This window comes from Zonotrichia leucophrys, chromosome 5, assembly GCF_028769735.1.
Source record: "Zonotrichia leucophrys gambelii isolate GWCS_2022_RI chromosome 5, RI_Zleu_2.0, whole genome shotgun sequence".
NCBI lineage: Eukaryota > Metazoa > Chordata > Aves > Passeriformes > Passerellidae > Zonotrichia > Zonotrichia leucophrys.
This window is the reverse complement of record NC_088175.1, coordinates 25,147,455-25,160,056: the sequence shown is the minus strand read 5'-3', so window position 1 is coordinate 25,160,056 and position 12,602 is coordinate 25,147,455. Positions and strand designations below refer to the sequence as shown.

The following is a 12,602-nucleotide window of genomic DNA, read 5'->3' as shown; positions in this document are numbered from 1 at the left end:
ACTAAATGTACTCTGTTTGGTGAATACTCCCAGCCTGCAGAAATTACCTGTGTATCATACTCAGAGTACAAAGAACATCACAATGGTTCCCCGTTGCAAAGCCATATGGAAATTGTGGGGACAGTCTCCCTGGAATCCAGAGCTGCTATTTAAATCAGAGTAAGTGCAAAATTGCTTTACATGGTTGGTCAGTTCACATGTATCCAGAAATGGAAACAGCACTCTTCAGATGTAGTAACAGAAACAGAAGCGGGTGCTAGAAAACATGGTAGAAAACTTTTCAAATAGGACATATGAGCAAATGGGAGGATATTGAGTAAATAAAAGTGAAATGGTTAAAATAAGATCAAACACTAAAAGGGGAGGACTGGAAAATGGAAAGAGGCATTCACAGTCTTTTGTAGTAGTCTAGATGGTGGAAAAATCCAAAAACCAATACCAGGAAAGAATGACTTTTTGAATGAGCAAATACAACAGAACAGGATGAAAACTATTCATGAATTACCAGCACCATTAATGTAATGAGGTAAGCATAATAAGACATTTGGTCCCTTTTCTTTAGCTTTAGACAAAACTTCTTCTGCTCTGAGCTGTCTTTAGGGAAAGATTACAAAACTCATACTAATAATGTGTCCCCAGAATATAGGAATGGTAAAATCTCTGTTTTCTTCCTACGGTAGAGTGTGTGACCCACCATTGTGTGTTCCTCCTCTACAAGGAAGTTTTCCTTCCCTGCTCAGTACAATTACATCCATTCCTAAAGCTCAGAACAGGCCTTATAACAGTGGTGGTAAGAGCAGATGCTTGCAAGTCTATATATGCCAGTGAGAACATCATTCAGTTTTATGTTCACTTCTGTTTTCTGGCTTGGCATAATTCATTAGCACACTCTACAGAATACTCTATAAAGCTGAATTTGGTTTTAATGTTAATGTTCTAATGGCCACAACATTGTTTAAGAAAACCAAAGTAAGAAAAAACCCACAAACAAACAGCATTGACTTCCTCTTTAATATTAAAGTTGTTGTTTACATCTGATAAACAGAGAAAATAGCCAAATAAAGGGGTTTTTTTTCAGTATACAAGCAGTAATAACAAAACAGTCCTAATTTTTTTTATGTTTTGCTTTCAGCATTTAAAATAGTGACACAGCATAGTTTTTGCAGTAGCAAAGCTTTTTTGATAGCATGCAATGAAATTGGTACAGTATATAGACTTTTGTGGTTAATTTCATCCTCATTCTATTCAGATTCTTTAAGTGCGCAATATATGAAGATGAGTTCAAAGTTCTGATTAAAGACAGCTGTACTGCTTTCCAACCTGTTATGTCACAGCATCAGGTAGAAGAATAAGTACACAAATATAAGCCTAAACTGATTTATCTGTGTCTCTCCACATAAATTTGTTTAATGTAAAAACAAATAAAGCAAAGCTTTGATGAAGGTTAGCAGAATTTTCAACATCTGTGCAGATAAATTTAATTTATTCAAACAGAAAAAGCAGCATTAGTGTATCATGTAAAGCTGATTTAAATGATTTCATACAACAGAAAGCATATGCAGTAGCTAAAACAAATACCCTTTGCCTTTAAAACCCATTTCACTCAGACAACCATTACCTCTGAATTTTCTACTATGACAATGTTCAGTTATTCCTTTTTTATTCTCTTGCTGATTTTACCCATTCCACTAACCTAAACCATAGTTAAAAGTCCCAGGGGGTGCAACACCCTAAATGTAGCTGTTGTGTGTAGCATCAGGCAGGTACATCCACAGACTGCTTCTGTGAACCTGCATGGGCAGATACCTTACAGCTGGTCAGGTAAAATAAGCTCAGCACAATACCTTAAATAGCTGAATGCAAATGAGTTACAGGTGCTTGAATATTTTTTAAAAACAAATCTCTTTAACACATTCAAACCCAGGAAAATATCTCTATGCAACAGTAACTCATTGGAGCCATACTAGTTTATCTCTGCAGCAAGGGACAGAGTACTAGAAGATTAAAGACATTTTTTTTTTTGAAAATTAAAGATTTGTCAAAATTATAAACTATTGTCTAAAACTTACCAGAAAATATTAAGGTGAAAACTAAAAATTAAAAATAAAATTACTGTATATACATCTGAAAACTACAGCTGAAAAACTCCTGATTAGGATTAATACCCTTTCCACTCAAGGCAAGACTCTAAAAAGTCTGCACACGATTTCTGAAAACATATGTATCACTTCAAATAAAAAAAAGGTGATGAATATACACTGTAATGTTTTAGAGACTTTATTTCTGGAAAAGATCATCAACTTCTGCTTTAGGGAGACTGTTATCAGACCTTTATTTCTACAACTGAATCCATAGTTCTTCTTCTCAGAAAATCTGACCATGATGAGCATACAGGCAAATCTCTCACTGACATTTTAAAATATTTTGTCTTTTCCTGAGTAAGAACTGGCACAGAGTGCTGAAGAGTGTCAAGGCCAACAAGCCACTGTTATTAGGAAACGTCTGAGAGCACAAACCTCAGAGCCAGTCTTGCTCCTCTGAGTGGTGATGTGGATGGAAAAAGAAGAGACTGAACTCAAAAATTCACCAAGGGCCTGCACCCACCTCAATGAACTTCTGATCTTGGTGGTCTAACAAGAGAAAAACAAGTTTCTTACATGAAAACAAGTACGCAGGAAACTTCAGTGTGCTTTATTTGTCTTGTGGAACTGATCCAGTATGAAGCACTGTTGTATCCTTTTTTTAATTCCCCTTCTTGAACACCAGGATGGTAAACTCCTTCAGAAATAAGTCACATAGAAAGCTCCTGCATGTTGTTCTTTTGGACTTCAGTGTGCCAGAAATTTGCTACAGTACCTGTAAGGGTGAAGAGAGATTCCTTCCTTAGTCAGTTAAGAGAAAAATTCCTAGGTACAGATTCCCTGGGGGTGAGGAAGTGAAAAACGCAAAACATAAGTTATTTTTGAGTCATTAAAATACTTATAAAGCCTCCCCCACACCACCCCCATATTTCACAAGATTATATACATAAAATAAAAGCTGTGTTCTTTGCTTTCACCCCCTCTCAAAATCTCCTATTTTTAACTGTTAACTTGGGATTCCATTGTTGATTTTAACAATCAGATAGTGACAAAACACATACACCAATTTATTATCTCCAAATCTGGCTATTTACTGTAACAGCCATGATCCTCTCTTGCCACTTGGGTTTTACCAGCTTTGCCTTATATTGTTTTAACCCCCAAAACAACAGTCTTCACCAAAGCTCCACATCACTGTAGGTGTTTCAGTCACATCACTAGCACATAATAAATTCATAAAAAGCGCTTAATTTTATAGGTGACTCTGTAACAGGGAAAAGAACTGAAAGCTCCACCTTTCAGCCTCTGCATTTTTGTCTTTGTTTAGAATGCTTGAAGAAGCCATCCGGAAGGAAGAAAGATTATGAGTATCTTGAAACTAGCTGTTTGACAGAGACAGAACTGCTGATAATGAGTGGGTTGTGCCTGTCTTTTTTGGCTGATCACAACAGAGGTCTGAAGCAAAACAGAAACTCTTGATATGTTTGTGTAAAGCAGCAGTAGCATAAGGGCAGGCAGCAGGAGTTCAGCTGAAGTTCAGGGCAGATGCTGCCATTAGTTTACACTGCAGGAAAGTAAAATTGCTTCCGGATTTACCTCTTCCTCCCAACATCAGCGCTGAGCCATGCTGTGCCGCAGAGTCACGATGTCAGTAGGGAAGCAGTCTTTTAGCAGGATACCACGCTCACGATGGCAGTCCAGCTCTTCAATAAATCCGTACCAGTAGATGACTAACCCAGGGCCAAATCTATCAAACAAAAAAAAGATGAATGAACTTATGTAACTGTGTTAGGGGAATTTCAATTTCCCACCTCTGTGATTCCAACGCAAATCTGGTAACTTCACTGCAAAATTGGAGGGAGTATTTTGAATGTGCCATTCGTGTCAATAGTACCTGATTCCATGAATAAAAATGATATTTAGAGACTCACAGAATCCACATCCGAGTTTCAGTTTTTTATTTTGAATCTTCTGCACATGTCAGTAAAAGATACCTTTAATTTAGCATTAAATACTAAATAACATTCAGTAACTGTGATGTACAGAGAAACCTCTTTTGACATGCACCCTGCTCTTATAGATTTGTGTGTGCAGACATTAAATATATAAGGTTTTACACATGTCCCAGTTCATTCAAATTATAATACCGTGAAGATAGCAATGAATCCTCAAAATATAATCTCTACAATGAGCTATTATTCAGCTAATTATTAACATAAAGCACAATTCAGAAGAAACAGAAAGTTTGTGTTGTAATGGCTCTGAAATATGCCTCAGGAATTCCTCAGATATTGCTAACTCTGACTGATCCCCACTAGGCAATCTCAGGAAGTAGCCCCATGGACTATTTTACCCATCAGGAAGTTCAGACCTTCAGGCTGGGTTCATAAAGAAGTAATCACTATCAATCACTGTGTACTGCGATATGTTTTGCACATCAGTTTCACGTTTTTCCTACTGAGAGCACTTAATTAAAGGGCAGCACTACTTCTGGTGTAGTGTTGCAGGAATTTTACAGTGGAATCATAAATTATGAATGTTGGGTTAGTAAAAGGATGTCTAAAAACAGAACTGCTTTCTGTAGTCTAACATTACAGCAGTCTGTACAACATTAGGCCAAAAAGCTTTTTCTTTCCTTGATTTATTATATGCTGTAGTGAACTTGCCAAAACCAACAGTGCAGGATGAGCTGTTAGGTACCGTCTGTACAAGAAAAAGTTCAATAGAATGTCATGTAATGGTTTATATGCAGAGTTGTACTCAGGATTCAACCAATATGGTAGCCAATTTTTGTTAACATTTCATTTTAATAAATATGTGCTGAGGGGAGACACAGTAACCTAAATGTCCACTGAGCAGACAATACAAACACTCAAAGCCATGGGTAGTGCCAGACTGGCTTCGTGAGGGTGGTTTCTTTCCAACAATGCGGAGAAAACTCTATTTGATGTGCTCCTGTAATGGAACAGGCATCAAAGGAAGAAGAAACCCCTGTGGCTTCCTCCTGCAGTTTCAATTAGATGTGGTACTCTTTTGCCTGAAACTGCTGCAGAGCATTGCAACATTTTGGTCTATGGCTACTACTCTTCAACCTCCAAGTGGCCACAGTTCAGTGGCACAGTAAATTACCCTCACCATAGATGAGGCCACACTGATAAATATGCTTTTTGCAACTGAAAGGTGATATTTGAAAGCTGAAAGGTTAAAACTCTGACACATCTGGTTGTACTAGGTAACATATCCTAACATGCCTGGTAATAAATAAAGTACAGACTAAAAAGTGGCTGATATGAAGGACAATGTTGCCTATACCCAATTCCTCATTTTGTCTGGTTGGCCAACAATTTCATCTTCCATGGACTTCTCTCCATTGTCCATTGCTTCAGCTCCTGCGGTGCCAAAACATGCAGAACCTCAGTGCACCTGCAAGCCCAGAGAGCCAAGCAGGAGAGAGGGGCCAAGGCAAGTGAGGCCAAGGACTGATGCTCACAGCACTTTGCTGATCCAGGAGGGGCCCCCACTTCTGTTACTTCACAGATGACATATCTGTTCCCACATCAAGCAAATACAGAAATGGGTAACTGGGTGGGAACGTTCTTACGTACTAACCAAAATTATTTTAAAAGCAAAAATCCCCAGAAGATAGGGAGCAAACCTGACATTTCTAATGGGCTATTTTGTGCAAGGCAGAAGGTATGAAATGTATGCAAGTAGTTACTCATTACGAGCACATGTGCCAGGTAAAATCCTGATGCTAATGAGCAGCTGCTCACCCAAGTTCTGAAGGGTTCATTTTGCTGTGTGGCAGTCTGAATCCCCCACCCACCATAAAATCCATGTGGCACTGTGCTTAAGTAATTTGTTAGTTATTTTTTGAAATTGTAATTTTAAATAAAATTACTATTTCGAGACATCTCAAAAAGCTAATTTATTGTCTTGTGAGGAAATCACCTCAGCTCAAGCACAATTTTTGAGGTGCTTAAAAAATCATGTTCAGAAATACTAAATTTGATAATAAAATTGTATACAAGAACATCTGCAGACTATTAATGACAGGAGCAAGTACACCTTTGGCATGAAAACATCCATCAATCCTGCTTCTGTCTGTGGTGTTACAGCAAAACTGTTTGCCCTGTGCTGTCTAGGTTGCACTTTTTCAACTCTATTGTGTCATTCGTTCTATTATAGCTCTATATCATAAAGCTCATGTGTATGATCACATAAAAACCCATGCCATACTTTTGTTTACTGCACTTAAGTGCAGTACTTAAGACCAAAATAAACTTGTTGGCCCATTAAGCATTTGCCACTCACTATCAGGAACTCCTGCTGCTAAGTGCTAATTCCTCTCTCATTAACGCCCAGAGTTGGCAAACCACAAACAATGCCACCGGTTAATTACTGCTGCCTTAATTTGAAAAGACACTTAACCTTTTTGTGCATGGGGGTGAGATAGTGAAATGTAACCTAAAAGTAAGAACCATACTTTTTAATTTGACTCCTTCCCAAGTGGAGATATGACACCCTGAGGAATGAAAGTCAGAACTGTGAATTACAAAGTAAAGCCACAAATTGATTTCTTGCATCAGTTGTAACGCTGAACAAGTTAAGTGACTGACTGTGGTTTACACAGGAGAATCAACTAAGATGACAGAATGCATACTTAGTATTGATATGGAAAGGGGAGAGATTCAGTAGCTCTGAGGAGCATAGAAAATCTTTGAATGTACCAACTGGTTCTAAAACTGAATAGATACAAGATAGGCCAGGTTATCTTATTTCATATGAAAGACACACAAGAGAAAGTTTAGGCTTAAATTGAAAATCAACCTTAGAATTTAACAAACTTGGACTCCTATGGATTTTCTTCTTGCTTAGAAAAATTGTATAAATCCCTGAAAATATGCTTGTATTTCTTTTCCCCATCTTTAGTTCTTAGGTGTGAAAAGCTTAGGTGTGAAGGAATGTGTCCAAAAGTTACACAAAACAGTAATTTGAGCTATTCCAGTGAAAGTACTGCTTTTAGATCTTTACTTTTATTAGGAGTTTCTTTTTAAAGCTGAAAAGAAATCCAAGTAACTAAGGATTGGTTGATTCCACGTGGTAAAAACAGAATAAAGAGGAAATACAGATGCAAGCACATAATAAACATAGCAAGTGAAAATCATCCACGAGGTTGCATCAGTTTACTTAAAAATCAATCAACAGATAGGTAGCTAGCATTATATAAATCCCAGTTTAGCCAATGTCCAGTTCTGACATTAGGAGTTGTTACTGACTGCCAAAGCCAGCTCAGGGGCACTTGGGGTGTGAGTACCAGGAGAGCCAAAGGGGAGGCACATGGGCTTCTGACCCCAAGGCATGGCAAGAGGAGAGCAGCATTAAGAAAGCTTGTGGATTGCTTTAGGCCTAATTTAGGCTTGATATAGATGACTAAATTTAGTCTAAGTACTAAAGGCAGCACATGGTGTCTTTCAAAAAATCAACTGAAGCATCTGAGATAGAAAAATACAGTTTGAATATAGTTAAATATAGTTGCAGTCTCAACAAGTTCTTTAGATAATACTTGTATCTGACAATACTATTTGCTCTAAGTAAGTCAGGTTTGCACTAATTTTAGATTGTTCAGAGGAACTCTGTATTGGTTTAATCACATAAATTTTGAAAGAAAACCATAGCTAAAGAGGTACACTGATAATCCTGGGACACTGAGTTTTGTCTTGGAAAGGAGTTTCACACAGATATACTGTAAAGCCAGAAGGCAAAATTCAGATAACACAGTTACCTTTGGTTCTTTGTCTTAAGAAAAAAAACCATAGCAACAACAACAAACTAAGAGATCACTTAGAATAAAAAAGGAAAGAGCACAACTAAGTAAAATATGAGTCAGGGTTTAACTTGCCCTCCAGTTGAACCAGTTTTGTGCTAGAACAGAAAAAAGACTTTTATTTATTTATCAAAGTGGCCTATTAGGCTCACACATATTCTACTTCACTTCAAGAGAAATTACTTTCTAGTAGTGTCTTTTCTTCTGGAATGTCTGTGTGAGGTCCATACCAGCTTCTAAGGATTTGCCTAGACATGTGGCTGTTGTGAGGTGATTTTTTCACGATCACAAAGCCTTGCATGTGGTTTTATGAAAAATGCATTTTCAACACACTGCTTGATACTGAACAGAAATGTAAAAGAACTTGAAATTGTTTTTATATATAAATGTTCACTTCATTTATTATTAGTCTATTTGTTATAGATGTTCTATATGAATCTCAGCATAATGTAAATAATTTGAATTCCAGAAGACTCTCATAAGAAAATGCTGGCATATGAATTATTATTTCTAATATGCATGCATTTAAACAAATATTTTATGAAATGGATTCAGCCAAATTTTCATGTTATGAAAGTCTACCTGGTTGGTAATTTTAATTATGAAGGTCACATCTGGATGTGTCTTTTAAGGAGTGCATTCTAGACCCTCACTTTTCAATGTCAGCTAAAAAGCTGGCTTTGTCTCCTTGATTTTCATTTTAAATATAGAGCAAACCAGAGCATTATCATTTGCACAGCACTACTTGTTTTCTGGGGACGGGGAATTACTAAAGTTTACAAATAAATGATTACACTCTAAGTCAACTTAACACAGTTCTTCAGAATCACAGTTGTAAATAGGTTTTACTTGTAGTATTAATAAAACTTGAAGATAAAATAATTAACCTTCCCTATAATAATACATAATAAATTTACTGTTTAAGGATACTCAGCTTTCTTTTAGTGTACTTGCAGAAGTCTCATTTGTGTCAGCAGAAGAAATTTAAAAATTGGCAGAGTTAGGCTAGTAAACAACGACTACATTTTCAAATAAGGTCAGTTGGCATAAGTCAGCCAACTTCCTTATGTCTAGACCAGTTTACTGCTGCTGATGACACAGCATTACGTATCTTGGCCAACATTTAAGAGCCACTGCTCAGAAATGTACTTCGATTAGCAAGAAACTTCCCACTTACACAGCTGCTGCAGTCCTAATTCAGAATTGTTTATAACAAGGTATTTTTTTCTATTGTTCATTTACACAGAGTTTTAAAATCAAATACAAGTACTTGTGCATTAAGACAGTGCATTTTAAAAACTCTGACTGCAATTTGAAGATAATGGTGGAGTTTTATCATTCCTGTCAGTTTTCCAATCCTCCACACAATTTTGTGATCCAGCGGCAAACACACAGCACTGTATTACTTTGACTTCACCAAATCTGGTATAAAGGAGTAAAAAATCCAGTACTTAGCAAATCAAGTAACCGAATGATAATTTTTGCTTACAAAATCTGATCCTTAACCTGTAATCCATAAGGTTGCAGTATTTGCTTGCAGGATGTGGCCCAAGAAAGTTTAACAAGTTCTGATCACATACTTGTGAAGATAATAGGAAACTTGTCCATGGCATGAACAAGTACTCACACACAGATGCTAGCAGTACAATAAGTCTCAAGGATCCAGGCATCCAGTTCATGCTGCTTAAGGTAAAATTAAGCAAGTAAAACCTAATCTGCTTTAAGCTTTGATGTTACCACAGTAGTTGGGGGAAGTCTTATTTTTACTGAAGACAAGGAAAAAGTCAAAGTTTACTAATACTTTGTGAGACTCCCATTTAACATGGAGGTTTTAACTTAAAAGTGGGAATTTCTTTGGGCTGAGAAAGGGAGGCATTTCCATGAATGCCACAAACTGATATTATATGCAGTTGATATGGAAGTTAGAGTTGTCAGGTGAAAAAAAGGTGGATGGAAACTAATGTCAGGCCTCCTCTCTACAGTTACACCTCACTCAGATGTGATTAAATCTTAAGGAACTTTTTTTACTTTAGTTATCTTTTTACCTTTGCAATGAGACTGTTAAAGCTTCAATAAAATAGCAGCATTTAATCAAGCTTATAATATGATTAAATTGCTTGTGGCATTTTGAACAATAAAAACAAATCGAGTGATATTTATGTGGACATAAGGGGACATTTAAAATATTTTAGAATTTTTCATAGCACAGTTTTTAATACACATTAATAGGCTGCACCAGAAACTGTGCAAGTCACTGTCATTAAAATATAAATACAATATAACTTTTAGCTGCATAATACATTTTTAATAAACAAACTGTCGAAACACATTCTTCACTTACACTTCTTCATTCAGATCTGAGTACTGTTCTCCAGGCAAATAAAGGATTTTTATAATCCTCAATGACAAGTTAGGCTTTTTTTAAAAAATACAGTTCTCATGGAAATTAACTTTTAAAAACTATGATTAAATAACATTAAGGCTACAGTGATTTACAAGGATCAAGGCTTTTTAAGTGAAGACTGATGCAGTGAGTGAGAAAGAAAACACATACTGGCTTCAAGGCAGCTTGTCATTAAGAGAAGAGAGCCCTGAGTGAACTTTGAATTTCTCAGTTTCTGATGGTTCATGTCCTAACACCTACTAAAATATACTCTTTTTTTGTTTGTTTTGTTTATTAGCAGTGTTCAAGATGCGCAACTCTCAAATGGTTGTGTGTACTTAAGGAACAGTATGTTTTTTTTTCAGTCTCAGCATATTCAAAAATCAGGTAGATGCTTTCTTTGCACATCAGATTGTAAGGTTTTGTGCCCTAAAGACACTCTACAAGGTGATCCTATGCCTGCACTACAGGACTGAGGTGATGTACTTAAAATTAACATCATACTCACATTTGCATTTTAGAAAAGATTTTTAACTCTTATACTGCTGGATTGTTTCATGGAAATAATGGCCACAGTTTTTTCAGAGAATGGTTTGGGTTGGAAGGGACCTTAAAGGTCATCTAGTTCCAAGGCCCCTGCTGTGGGCAGGGGTGCCACCAACTGAGACCTGTCTGCTCAGGGCCCCATCCAACCTTTAGTGCAGCCCACAATGTACTTGGCCTTCTGGGCTGTGAGTGCAGACTGGTGGCTTTTTCTGGCTCTAGTGGGGATCACTTGGGTATGCAACTTGGAAAACAATGCATTTTGGCTACCTGGGAAGATAGTTCCAGTATCTGGCTAAAAGATATAATAGATAGTGTTCCAGGTATGCTGTTTGGTAACATGGAGATAAATGCAATATCCTGGGAAATACAAGGATTCTACATTAGTTACCTATTTCAATACAGGGCAAAGTATTCAGGAACCCTGGATGAGGGACATAACTAAGCAAAAGAAGCTCAGCCACAAACCCCTAAGATCTGAAAGGCAGAATACAAGAAAAACTTGTATCTTTTTCAGAAGCTTCAAAATTTCCATTCCAGTGGAGGAAGTCTAACATTCTATTCTGTATTAGGTGTGGCATCTATGTATTTGTCTTTCCTAACTCAGGGTTAGCACATTGTTTTACTGTCCACTGTTTTGTAAGTCCATTAATGTTCAAAACAGCAACACCCTTCCAACCCTACAACATGCATTTTTGAGGACTAGTTTACTAAAGCAGTGCTGCTTCTATTTTAAGTTGTGCTACTTCTATTTACCAGTTAATATATTGCAAGAATGGCAGTACTCTTTGAATAAGCAGGGAACAAAGATGGCTGCTTGCACTGCAGAACTATTCCACATATTGTTGCTGAAAGCATCACTTTCTGATTAAACCCAGGCAAGGAATGTTGCTTCTTGAGGTACTTGCTTGTTACTCAGTTTCCCTTAGAATACATTATGCCATTAGTTTGCTCTCCAGAGACTGTCGATGCAAGGCCACTATTGTTGGATTCTGCACATTTGAAGCTGTGGATCAGTGCTGAGAGGAGTTACTGAGGTTATTTCAAACATTTTGTTAAACTCACAGCAGCCTCCTCAAAGGAATGCTTGGCTGCAAACCACCTCTTATCCTGGGTGACAGAAAAGATGAGAAGAGCCTTTGAGTACTGTTAGATTGAAGTCCAGGCAGCCGCAAGTGCTGGTCAACTCATGTTGCCACTAGGTGATTAACAGTTGTTTACTTTTAAGGCTGAAAGTAACAGGCCATTCTAAGGCCAATGGAAGATGATATCTGAATAATCTGTGAGTGCCTCATAGTTTGCAACAATCCTTTCTTTCTGTGCAGCTGTTTATCTGGTGTCAGTGTTCACCAGAAAGATAAGAGAGGCCAAAAGTGCATTTAACCAATAAGGCAGAACTGCTCTTACAGCATCAGATTTTTGTAAAATAATTATTGTAAAACATAACCAAACTAATAAGAAAAGTTGCTCAGCAAATTTTGATAGCAGAAATATCAATAAATAAAGGCATTATATATCTGTGTATTTAGTATTTGCTGAGCATAAATCGTGAGGCCAGCATTAACGCTATCTCAAGACATTTTGGAATGAATTATTAGACAATTCTGTATCTTCAAATCCTTATACACAAATATGCAATAAAACAAACAATGTAACAGATGAATTAAAAACTGGAGGACAGCTCATCTGCTCTTCCAACTTCCCAGATCAGAGAATTAGAAGACCAGATAGTAAATCATACTGAGTATCTCCACACAATGCTGCTTAG

The 12,602-nt window shown here is 37.0% G+C and overlaps 1 protein-coding gene across 1 annotated transcript in view; it reads right to left on the bottom strand.

The window, feature by feature from the left end:
* Positions 1–992: 992 nt before the first annotated feature.
* CDIN1 (CDAN1 interacting nuclease 1) overlaps positions 993–12,602 on the bottom strand; it is a 124,325-nt gene continuing 112,715 nt past the window's right edge. Inside the window, exons 11-12 of the mRNA XM_064715100.1 lie at positions 3,678–3,828; positions 993–2,856 (exon numbers count right to left, since the gene is read on the bottom strand). Of these exons, the coding sequence (XP_064571170.1) occupies positions 3,693–3,828 (136 nt within the window). The 3' untranslated portion in view covers positions 993–2,856; positions 3,678–3,692. The remainder of the gene's footprint in view (positions 2,857–3,677; positions 3,829–12,602) is intronic.